Source organism: Psammomys obesus, unplaced genomic scaffold, assembly GCF_907164565.1.
Source record: "Psammomys obesus unplaced genomic scaffold, mPsaObe1.curated_primary_1811, whole genome shotgun sequence".
In the NCBI taxonomy this organism is placed as follows: Eukaryota; Metazoa; Chordata; class Mammalia; order Rodentia; family Muridae; genus Psammomys; species Psammomys obesus.
Window position 1 is genome coordinate 996290 of NW_026585742.1, and position 13014 is coordinate 1009303.

Consider the following 13014-nt stretch of genomic DNA (forward strand, 5'->3'; position numbering starts at 1 on the left):
GCAGAAGAGCTTCTTTATGGTGGATAGGAGGCAGGGTAAGAACCAGAAACTAGGGCCAAGGATAACCTTCAAATGCCCAGCCCCAGTGATCTACTTTCTACATCTTGACCCCATCTCCCAAAGTTTCCATAACCTCCCCAAATAGCAGCACCAGTTTGGGACCAAGTACTCAAACATATGAGCCTGTGGGGGTTAGTTTTGCATTCAAAGGACAATAGAGCGCAACGTCATTTGTTTGGAGAAGGCTCTGCTGACTTCTCTGGCACATATTCCCTGAGTACCATTTCCTCCTCGTTCACAGCAGTAGCTGCACAATGCTGACCCCTGTCTTCCCATGCCTTAATGCTCCCACCCATCAGAGGGGCATGCAGCTATCCATCTCACTGAGTTATTTACCTTACATTGTGTGTGTGCTTATCATTAGGCTTGACAAATACTACGTACTTAGCAGCTTTAAGTTTCATCTATATGTATTCCTGTTCTTTCTTTGAAGGCACCCATCTCTTGCCTCTACACAAGAGAAAATATGGATTTTATGTATGATGGCAGTAGGAGGAACTGGCTTCCATATGATGGTTCCTGTTTTCCCTAGGAAGTTGGGTCAAGGGGTGTCGGTTTCTGGTGAGTGAGAAGGGCATGCTCTGGGTGTGGGTTGGGATTGAGAGTAGGCAGTTTGGTGGTTAGAAAATTAAGATAACCAGAAAGGATCAGTTTGGATACTGACAAGAATAACAGGATACTTTTCAGGAATATCGGGGTTGGGATTATAGTGTTATCAATCTGAACGGCTGTAAGTATTTTTCTCCAAGAGTACTGAGAGACCTAGACACAGACAAAGGAAAAGACTGGGGGCCTAGTTACGAAAGTGTCACCATGGGATAGAGTGCTCAGGCATTCAAGGACCTTACTGGAAAGTGACAGAAATGATGCTTTAGTTTCTGCAGTGGAGAAAAAGATGAGAACTCAGAGAACGTAAATAAAACTAAACACAAGGGGGAAAAATAAGAGTGTGTGGCCTGAAGGTCCCAGTCAGACTGCAGAACAAACACAGTGGGAAGGACTGAACAAGTGACCTTAAGAAGCAAAGACTGAGGTCAGAGAACAATGTCTCTGTGTCTCCCTTGGCAATTTCAGAGGTCCTGCTGTTTGTGGTGATGAGGTTGAGGGTGTGACAGTAGAGTGAGGCTGAAGTAGAATGGAAGAGGTCATAAAAGATGATGAAATCAAGAAACCAAGAAGACCAGGACTTTGAAATTTCCTTCACTGACACCAAAGTCAGCTAAAATGATAAAGCAAGACCCAGAGTACACACAGCAGTTACACACCATGTGGCAGTCTAAACCAGCTAAGGAGTGGTGTCTGGAGGGGCTGCAGCCAACAGCACGAAAGCCTCTGAGGCGGACAGAACAAGAAAATCAGTTCTGAGGTGTGATCGGGCCCTCTTTTTTTCTATAGCCTCCCCCATATTTCTTCCCAGGATTTGATTCTTAACATTTAGCACTTACTTTCCAAATCACAGATGGACTGCCGAAGATCTTCCATTTTGCTCCAGGATTTTTCCCCTGAGCGCTAAAAATTTCAACAAATGCACCTCCCTAGATAATAAGAACAAAAAATTCAGAGTGAAATACAATGCTATGGGATAAATTATATCCTCCACAGAGTCTAAAACCAGGGTTCTAGCCATCTGTCAGTTAAACAGATCTGGGAAGAAATAGTATCCCTGTTTTTATGCCTATTTTATACCGTGGCTGTAAATAAGCCACAAACATTGTGATTTGGGTCACCTTAGATTAGTAGGGAATTTACTTTTAAAAACACAATAAACATCAGTTGTGCCATAGAACTACTGCAGATGGGGCTCACTGACCTGAGATGTTCAGATTAGGTCTGCAAGGCATTCTAAAAATACCAGATAAAAGGCTTGAACTAAGCCAATAAATTCTTATCATTATATATGAATAAAAACTTAGTAGTCATTCTAATTAGGGCTCAACTGATACTTTCTTTTTAACTTTCTGAATCTGGAGTTACTTAATGTCTTGATTTTTCCATCTGTCAAATCATCAGGGACAATACATGGCATACAGCAAGGGCTTAATAGTACTACTGAAGATGATTAAATAAAGGGGAAAAGTAGCTCCATCTCATAAGGCCTAGGAAGGTTTGCAGTATATGTAGAGGAGGGAATCTCACTGAACAGCTCTATATATCTTTTAAACAAATAAATCTGGAGACATATAAGAACACAAAGAATATTTTCTATAGATTCCTTGTTACTTACAATAAACTCAAGCCTGGACAGTCACACATTAAATTTAGCATTTAATGTAAAAATACCAAAGATATAATTAAGTGTCCATAGCTCATAAAATGAGGGAATTAAATGATTATCTTCAAGGAAGAATTTACTGCAAAATTTGAGAACCTGAGATGAAGACTAAATATGGTTTGAATTACAAGCAGCACATAAAAAAAAAAAAAAAAAACAAAACAAAAAAAACCTGCTTGATTTTTGTAAAAACCTGTTGGTTTTTTTGTGTGTGTGTGTGAAAAATTACCAGCTTTTTTCCTCAAGCATATATTTTGCTTCTGACATGTAGACAATTTCTTCTTTCTTATTATGTGCAAAATTGTATATGCTACTGCTTCTCAGGGCGGGTCATTTTGCTATGAATTTTAAGTTTGAGGCAGCTGGGTTTAAAAAAGAAATCCCCTAAAACTTAGTCAGTCAATCTTTTCTCCCCACTCTCCCCCCTAGTCTTCCAAATTACCCACAGTGGGCATCTGTTATTTCATTACATTATACTTGATCTACATGAAGTGAGATTAAACGAAGTTTATTTTAACCCATTGAACGAATTTCTAAAATGGGACAAAAATACACAGTGCTTTAAGGACAAGTCGTGTTTGGCCAAAAGGATGAACCAACAAAGAGGGAGAGGCTAGGGGATGGGGCATCAGGCACTGTGACAATATTCCTAATTGCTAAATGAAGATGCTATATAGACAGGCTTCAAGATGAAGCCAAGGGAGCCATTCAGTGAGCTGAAAAAAGGACCCCATCCACAGGACAAGGTGACTGCGGAACACTCTCATTCAAATGTAATCCTTGGAGTTGGGAATTGCTTTAAAAAGTAGAACTGCTTTTTCTTCTAACCGATTTCGACATCAGAAGAAGGAGAAAAGAGGGAACAAGTCAGGAGCCTCCCACAGAGGGCCTCTGAAAGGCTCTGCCCTGCAGACTATCAGAGCAGAAGTTGAGACTTATGGCCAAACTTTGGGCAGAATGCAGGGAATCTTATGAAAGAAAGGGGAGACAGAAATACCTGGAGGGGACAGGAGCTACACAAGGAGAGCAACAGAACCAAAAAATTTGAACACAGGGGTCTTTCCTGAGACTCATACTCCAACCAAGTATCATGCATGGAGATAACCTAGAACCCCTACACAGATGTAGCCCATGGCAGTTCAGTGTCCAGGTGGGTTCCATAGTAATAGGAATGGGGGACTGCTTCTGACATGAACTGATTGGCCTGCTCTTTAATTACCTCCCCCTGAGGGGGAAGCAGCCTTACCAAGCCACAGAGGACAATGCAGCCATTCCTGATGAGACCTAACAAGACAAGAATCAGAAGGAAGAAAAAGAAAACCTCCCCTACCAGTGGACTTGGGGAGGGGCATGCGTGGAGAAGGGGGAGAAAAAGAAGGATTGGGAGGGGAGGAGGGAGGGAACTAGAGGGGGGATATAAAGTAAATAAACTGTAATTAAAAATAAAATAAAAATTAAAAAAATAGTAATAATAAAGTAGAACTGCTAACCCTATCTACACTTTTTCATTCTCCAGATGTAGAGGGAGGGTCAGAAAGTCTGTTTTGTTAATTACTCCCCAACTAATCCTGAAGTACGCCTATGCTGGAGGCACTGACTAGGAAAAAGAAAACAGCACAGAACCCAAGCGCTTTACTTTGATGCTGGGTTTAAAAGGATTCATTCAGGAATTCATTCGTTCACTCTTCTAATTAACTTCTGAGATATCAGAGGGCACCAACAGCAAAAACTCCAGGTGCTAGTTAAAACTCAGATTTCTGGATCCTGTGCTCAAGATTCCAATTCCGGATGTCCGGAGTAGGGGCATCATGACCTGCTCTGCAATCAGAACAGGTTCAGCACTGAAAGGCACTGAGCTGGATGAAGCATGAGCACCTCAAGGTCAAGACAACTTAGCCACTATTTTTCACCCCGGGGGTGGAGGCTTCAAACCCACAATCGGGTACAGTTCAACCCCGAGGAGGAAGCCAGACAGTGTGGAAGGCCTTTTGAGTTACCTGGTACTCATTTTTGAACATTCCCGCAGAGGGCCCGGGTTTTGGGGGGACACAGAGTTTGCTGGCTGCAGATGGGCGGGCAGAGGCGGCTCTGGGCCCCGATGGCTCGGGCGCTCTCCGGTGCCTCGCGCCCGCAGTCAGCTGCGCCCCCAGCCTCCGACCCGCGCCATCCTGGTCCCCGCTCTGGGCGCCACGGCAGGGGACTGATGGCACAGCGACCTGCTGGCCCTGCCGGCGGAGGGATTGTGCGTAATCTACGTGACCGCCCCGCCGCCACCTCCGAGCACAAACCGACCGCGCCCGCGGGAACCTCGCAGCCCGCTCAGGGGCTTGGCTGCCGCGCCCATTGGCTCCCCGGAGGCGCGTGCGCACTGAGCCCTTCGGCTTGCTTCTCTGGCTAGGCTGGGGCGTTGCCCGGGCAACTCAGGGACACGTCCACGTGTTTCGGATTGTAACCCATTAGCCAAAAAACGTATGGGGTTACTGTAGGCTCTGACATGGATCTTGTATCTTCACACGCGCTCTAAGTACTGTAAATTTTGGAACTGCTGTTTGGTCTAGTGGTGGTTTCGGTTCATACATTCCCATACCCGTTGGGTTCTTTGAGAAATAACAAACTTAGTTTTGGAAGGACTAGGAAATGATGTTTATTCAAGATCATTGAAGCCTTTGAAAGGGTAAGCTAAGGCTTCTTCACTCAGAATAAAGTACTCTGAGGTAGGTGCCCCAGACAGCATACTGAGAGACTAGCGGTGAATTTCCTGCCTGCACCCAGGTTACGTATTGGGTGAGAGAGACAGTAATGAAACGAAGGGAAAATAACCACAACTTAGCTTAGTAGCGTGGACACGGAGAGTGAACAACACTGGAAGAGTATTTCAGCTCGCTGTGGGTATTGTAACAAGTTCTCACAAACATGGCTTGAAAATGAGAGAAATTTGTTCTCTGGTAGTGCTGAAAGTTGTGAGTCCAAAATGAAGTGGTCAGCAGGGCTGCACTCCCACTGGACACTTGGGGAGAATTCCTTTGACGATTGTCACCCCTGGGCTACAGCTTGCCAATGTCACCTTCCCTCTCCCCTGCGTGTTGTCCTTGTAGCCTGTAATGAGAAGACCTGTGATGACACTCAAGCCTATCTTAGTTACCTTTTCCGCTGCTGTGATGAAATTACCTGACAAAAGCAACCTAAGGAAGGAAAGTTTTCTGTCGGCTCACAGTTCGAGAGGATACAGGCCAGGATGGCAAGTGTAATGCCCAAAATTAACCTGTAAATTCCACCAGCCCAAGGACCAGTCGTCAACCTCCTGGGATGCTGGGAGTTGTGATTCTTGGAATATAACAAAAGTTTCATGGGAGAGTACGGTAGCCTACAAGTTTGCCTTTATAAACCCCTGCAAAACAGGTCTCAGGGCCACTCAGCTGGGAAATTTCAGGGACTGGTCCTGACCAATGTCCATCTCTTGGTCAGTATTTTAATATTTAATATAGTTTGCTTCAAACTCGGCCAAAAATGGTGAAATTGGTTTTTCTCCGGCAAATCTCCGGATTAACACAGAAACGGCACGGTGACAGAAAAATGAGGTCACATTGCATTGGTAGTCAGATCGCAGAGCGATGGATGGATGCTGATTCAGATCACTTTCTCCATTTTATTTAGTCTAGGATCCCAACCCTTGGGATGGTGTCACCCATTCAGGGTAGATCTTTCTAAGTCAAACCTCTCTGGAAACACCCCCAAAGACACGCCCAGAGGTCTGTCCCTCAGGTGATTCTAAATTCAGCCACAGAGCCCATCTGTATAATTCAAACCATCTTCAGTCAGCATTAATCACCTTCTCTGGACTGATCCAGAGTCAGAGGGCATTCCTAATTCATAGTTTTAATATGGTATGTTTTATGTAATATTAATTAACTATCGCATTCTCTATACCCACCTCACCATGCAAACATTCTATCTAAACACTTCTCAGATTGACTCACCTTCCCTTCATTGTAGTCTCTGCTCTGATTGACCTGTCATTTTTCTCATCCCCAAGCTGTGAAGACACCCTCCTAATTAGCATTCTGTTGACAAACAATTATGGTGAGGTAAGATATCTTTATAAAATGTAAATCCCAAAGCTGGGAAGAAGGTTCAGTCAGTCAAGTACCTGCTATAAAAACAAGACCCAAGTTCAATCCTCAGTGCCCGTGTAAAAGGCAGTGCATCTGTTGTCTCAGATCTGCAGAAAACAGAATAGAGATAGGTAGGTCTCTGAAAGGAATTGGACAGCAAGTCTGGTGGAATTTGTGAGCTGCAGGTTTGGTGAGAGACCACATGGAAAAATAAAATGGAGAGTGATGTGGAAAGATACTTGATGGCAACCTCTGACATCCACATCCATCGACATGCACATGTACACACACCACATGAATGCATATATATACCATACACAACAAATACACATGCCCACACAAAGTTAAAATCAGTACGCCTAAAGAAGCTGAGAAGAGGGAGGACCCTGGGTAAGATGATCAGTTCTCATTCAGAAAGGCAAAGAGGATGGACATCAGAAGAGGGAGAAAACAGGGAACAGGACAAGGGCCTACCACAGAGGGCCTCTGAAAGACTCTCTACCCTGCAGGGTATCAAAGCAGATGCTGAGACTCATAGCCAAACTTTGGGCAGAGTGCAGGGAATTTTATGAAAGAAGGGGGAGATAGAAAGACCTGGAGGGGACAAGAGCTCCACAAGGAAAGAAACAGAACCAAAAAATCTGGACACAGGGGTGTTTTCTTGAGACTTATACTCCAACCAAGGACTGTGCATGGAGGTAGCCTAGAACCCCTGCACAGATGTAGCCCATGGCAGCTCAGTGTCCAAGTGGGTTCCATAGTAATGGGAACAGGGACTGTCTCTGACATGAACTCAGTGGCTGGCTCTTTGATCACCTCCCCCTGAGTGGGGAGCAGCCTTACCAGTCCACAGAAAAAGACAATAAAGCCAGTCCTGATGAGACCTGATAGAGTAGGGTCAGATGGAAGGGGAGGAGGACCTCCCTTATCAGTGGACTGGGGGAGGGGCATAGGAGGAGAAGAGGGAAAGGGTAGGGCTGGGAGGGAATGAGGGAGGGGGATACAGCTGGGGTACAAAGTAAATCAACTAATTAATAAAAAATTAAAAAAATACAAATTCTTTGTAGATTAAAAAAAAAAAAAAAGGTGAATCCAACCACACCAGTTTTCTGCTTCTCAACCTTTGGTGACTACAGAGCCTGAGCTGGCTCTGTAAAATCTAGCTCCTGTCTTTCTCTCCAGTTCTAGCCTACCTGTTTCCCAACCCTTTACCCATCCTACTTTCATTCCAAGCACATTGAGTACTTTTTAAAATTCATGTTCATGTTTGATAGCTACCTTTCCCTGTAAGCCTTTATGTTTAAGTGCTTACTTAAAGGTAAATTAATAATCTCAATTAAAACTCAAATTAACTAACTGCTTTATTTGTGTGTATTTCTGTGTACATGTGTGTGAGTGCACATACATAGGACAACCTGATGAGTCATTTCTTTCCTTCAGCAGCATGAGTCTGAGGGATTGAACTCAGGTGGCAAGCAACTATACCATTGAGCTATTTCTTGAAATAAAAACCTCAATTTTATGAAAAAAAAATTGTTGTAGAGCAATTACAATGGTAATTGTTTATATCCATGAGGGTTATTACTAAAGTAGTTTTGTTTTCATCACTTGTTCCTTCAGTTTAAGGTTGTAAGAATACAGTTTCACTCACTTTAAGGTCAAACATCTGCTTCTAACCCTCTGAGAGATTAGCAAATTAAAGAGACTATTAGTTGTGCTTTCATTTGCTTTTCATTTATATGGGTATATCCAGACAATGGGCAAATCTGAAAGCTGCCAAACTCATATCAGCTTAACATATGATGAGAGCTGCCCTTAACACTCACACTGGTGGCTAGCTACAAAGCAAAATAACCATATATAGTTCTTTAACAACATGAGCTTAAAGCTGGGGATGGGACAAGATCCAGTGTTATTATAGCAAATGCTCTTATTTAATTTGGATGAATGCTAGCTATGTACAAAATCTTGGATTTGACTATGCTTTCAAGAACATCTACCAGAACTGTGTGTGTGAGAGAGGGAGAGAGAAAAAAAAAAGCCAGCCTCCTCAAATAGCTTGGCTTAAAGCACACTATTTATGTGTGTTATAAAAGACAGTGAAACTGTTTCTTTAATTGCTATAATTTTTTATGAAGTCAGTACATTTAGTAATTGCATTAAATTGCTTAACTTAATTTGACAACATTAAGAATTAGTCACTTTACAAGCTTTAAAATGTTCATTTTTGTTCTACGAAGAAAGTAATTTGTGGTATATTAATATTATTAAAGGATATGGGATAGCATTTAAAACAGAATAGGCTAGGGACAGCTTTTCAAGGTGGCAGAATCTTTGTTTGACAAAATAGTTATTTAAGTTTAGTGTCTATGATTATCAATTTGGTAAGCAGCAGCACTCTTTTGAACTAAGAATATACTGTTTATACCACAATCTAGTTATGGTTTACATTTTGGGTGTGGTTCATAATTTATTTGTCATTCCGAGAATAAAAATACTGGAATGATTATTAAAATGTGCTGTTTCACAACAACCTTGAAATGTTTAATACTTGAATAGCTAAGATTTTTCCACACTGTGACTGACTTTATGAGTTATAATCATGCTGAGTTGGCAAAGTAATTTTGATCTGTCTCTACTTTGTAGCCTTAAGCTAGTTATTATTGAAAAACTAGCGACACCCAAGACATCTGTTTGACTTGCATTCTGACTGCAGCAACATGCTCTTTGACAAGAAGGGAGAACATTATGTTTTTTTTTTTTTTTTTTTTTGTACTGTTTATTAGGTTTTCTTCTCAAACAGTTCTGATCAGGGAGACTTATAGGACTATTTCCTCTTAAGATGAGCAAGGACCTTAAATTTATGCAGAAACTTGAACTTTCCAAATACAGCTGCTATACCTGGTATTACATATTAAACTATGAATACTTTCCTAAAGTAGCTTATGGAATATCGAACATTTGTCTTTAAAATGTGAACATACTTGCAAAATGCATTTTAGAAAAGAAGAAATTAATTGAGTGGATATAAATAGTGAGGAAATTCTGGGGTCCTTTATAAGAAAGGAGAACTCATACTGAGCAGCCTAAAGAGATCAATATCCATTATAACAACAAGACTTAAAATATCACATTTAGGGAGAAAAAAAGGAGAAAGAATGAGGGGAGTGTTCAAGAGTTTTGGAACACCTTTAACATCAACAATCAAGCATCTATTCGCTGACTCCACTGTGGCCCTGGTAAAACAGGAAGGATGGTGGGAACTACATGAGGGATTGCTTTCTATCCTGGCAGTGGCTTAAGTCACATTAGATTAGACAAGCCTGTCTCCCTAGTGGCCTGTCTGTCCCTCGGGTTCTTGAGAGGCTGCGCCTTCCATTCTTCTCATTGCCCAATACCAGTCCCCTTAGAGTCAGTCATGATACTGGTTAGTTTGGCTCCTGAGGCAGCTGTGCGTCAGCCAGTGCAGCGGAATGTTTATGGGTCCCAGCATTAAGGGTTTTTGACCCTAGAGTAACACAACAGGCCCTTTCTCAACATGACTTCTCTCTACAACAGACTAGGAGCTGCTGAGAGATAATGTCATTCCTTTTCCAAAGCCATGCATGTTTTAATTTACTTGTCTAATTGAACTAGCATTGCCAATATCTGTGGTGACAATTTTTTAGAACACTTTCTTCTTCACCTTAGCAAAGGGGGAAACTGTCCCTTCCTATTATATGGAAGTTTATTGTGAATCAACACATTCTTTCTAAAAGGAAAGGCCATGATGATAATGAGCCTCAAAAGGAAAACAAAAGGTTACCGGTCAGCAAGAACAGAAATTTGGGACATTCTCCACTTCCCCCCTCCCCAGGCAGTATAAAAAGGAATAAACAACTGCTAGGGGAGAGACCTAATCAGCCTAGCTACAGAGAGGAGATTCTTCAGACTGTTGAGCTACAGCATGGTTTGAAGTTCTTGTGAAACATGGCCATGTGGAAGTGGGTTCTTCAGAGATGCAGCTGGGATAACTCAGCTGGGCTCTACAAGTGTATGTTCTGAGAGTTTTAGACTACGTTCCAGTCATATTTACACTTACAGCAATAAACTTGTTGCCCTTCCAAGACAGAATTGTGTATTAACTAAACAAATTGAACAAAAGATTTCAAGCCTTTGAATGCTTTGTAACTATGACCTTATTCCCGGTATAATCTTCATCAGAAACTGGTTCTTTTCTGGTTCCAAAACTGTTTCTTCTCTTTTCCACCGAAAACTCTTCTTTCTCTTCTTATCCTCTAATCTGGAGCATCTCTGCAGAAATAGTCCTTTACTAGTCTAAACACAGCAAGCACTGTGTGAGGCGCCGGATGCCACAGTTAATATCCTAGGCTCTGCTCCACTGTAGCTCACAGGCTAAAATTAACTGAGATCATTGCTGCTGGTAGGTCCTATGTCCTGTTTTCTTTCATTCCTGTAATCCCCCAGTCATGCTAAATGGCAGGTACTAATGGAACATGTATTTTACTGAGCATCATGCAGTCTAGGATAATCCAGCACTAATCTGACAAAGTGGTAATTCCTGAAAACTGCCATAAGAAGTATAAAATAGGTTTTCTTGATGGAAGTGTTGTATCTTATAGAATGAGTAAAATATTCTATGTGCCTATAATCACAGATGAGCCTGCAGAAGAGACTAGATAGCACTTGTAAAAAATGTGTCAAGTGTCAAAACATTTGCTTGAGAAGAAAGTTGGGTTTCCTTCTGCCTACTACTGCTATCAACTGCTTTTACTTTACATGTCCAAAGTACAAAATAGGATTATTTAAAAGATTTTATAGTTCCTGTCCCAAGAAATTCAACTAAGTGCTGCTTGCTGCGTTAGCATAGCTGGAACTCTCTAGCATTGGCAGTGGTCTCCATCGCAGCATGGCCTTTTCCCAGTCTTACCCTTTCAATATTGTCTTAACAAGTCCCAGAGTAAAGTAGGAGACTAAAAATAATCTCCCAGGTGGATAATCATGGACGATGAACTAAGGTAAATTGAAATTAATGATATCTATATTTAGATATTTAAATGGTAACATTGTAAACAGGATTCAGATTCCCACAGAACAAAAATATAACCACTGTAGAATATTGCTTGGGGAATCTGCTAACCTCCTGATACGGGATTAGAATTAAGTTACTTAAACTGAATTGTCCAAGCTTTCACTTTTCTTTCCTTGCATTCTTTGTCCCATTTGTTATATCCTTCTTTGGTTTGGTTGGGCCTTTTCCAATTCTTATGCATTTAAAAAAATACTATTGTAATTCCTCTAAGGATAAATATATGTGTCAAATAGAAAAATACAAATCTGTGAGGGCATTTTAAAAAACTGTGCTTTAAGCTTATCTAAGTTGTTTGGCAAATCCTTCGTTAGCTTTCCAGAAAGCATTTTTATTTATAAACAAACATGAAAAGCAGTGTCGAGTCTGTAATACTATACGTATGTTTAACACTATACTATCCTGAGTAAACCTCTCAATACATAAAAGCATCTAGCCACTGCCATAAATAATATTAATCCTATACTGTGTGAAATTTCTTCCTTAGGCTTTAACCTCCATTTGTGTTTTAACAGCCACTTCCCTCTGTCACCTGCTGAGGTGGTAGCCTGTTGTGGGGGATAACCCGCCTTCTCCTCTGTCATCTCTTGTGGTAGACAGCCTGTCTTCTCTGTTACATGTGGTAGATAATCTGTCTTCTCCTCTGTCACCTCCTATGGTGGTAAATAACCCATCTTCTTCTCTGTTGCCTGTGAAGGTAGATAACTTGTCTTCTTCATTGCTTCATATCATTGTAGTTAGTTGCAACATGCTGAGAAGTGGATTGGTTTAATTTACAAGATTTTTATTGTCTAAGAAATATCTAATATATGATATTAAAAACCACTTCAATGAAATAACCCAAAAGATGCATTTTTGCTATTTAATTCATAAAAGATTATTTTAATTTGGGGACATATGCAAAAACGAATGGGTACAGTATACAAGAGGATGTGTATGTATGGTCTTGTGTAGACTTACCTGATTATGCTTGGAATTACAAGTCCTCTAGCTGAATATTAGGACAATAGCATTAGTTATTCAGATAGGGGAATTACATTTTTATGTAATAAGGGTGATGCTCTTTTTTTATATATATAGATTTAGGTGGGAAGATAAGAGTTGTGACAAACCTTTTCTTAGAAAAGGTCTTTTTCTAATTTTTTTAGACTTTTGAATTAAATCCAAGGAAAGAGTTTTTAACTTATATATCATAGCCTTTTACAATGTGCTTATAGAACAAAAGACGGTAATCATTGTTTCAGTCAGCTGAGGAGATTTAGGCTGCAGAAAGAAGCATGCCCCTGAGCTCAGAAGCTCAAGATAATGAAGGTTTATTTCCTGATCGTACAGTTTTTACATCTGTTAACCTTAGCCTTGCCTACCCCATCCTGCCCTGCCCAGGTATAGGCCATTTAATAAGCCAATTAGGTAAGTGTACACAGCAAGGATAGGTGTATCCAGGCAGTAACCAGATTGTGAAAGGCAGTAATTAGCATCAA

At 41.1% G+C, this 13014-nt stretch overlaps 1 protein-coding gene across 2 annotated transcripts in view; it reads right to left on the reverse strand.

Annotated features, from left to right (window-relative positions):
* The window catches only part of Cfap20dc (CFAP20 domain containing), a 237699-nt gene extending 233112 nt beyond the window's left edge, over positions 1-4587 (reverse strand). For both annotated transcript variants that reach the window (XM_055599102.1, XM_055599101.1), the window contains exons 1-2: positions 4330-4587; positions 1506-1595 (exon numbers count right to left, since the gene is read on the reverse strand). In XM_055599102.1, coding sequence (XP_055455077.1) covers positions 1506-1595; positions 4330-4350 — 111 coding nt within the window. In that variant the 5' untranslated portion in view covers positions 4351-4587. The remainder of the gene's footprint in view (positions 1-1505; positions 1596-4329) is intronic.
* Between the last annotated feature and the right edge of the window lie 8427 nt (positions 4588-13014).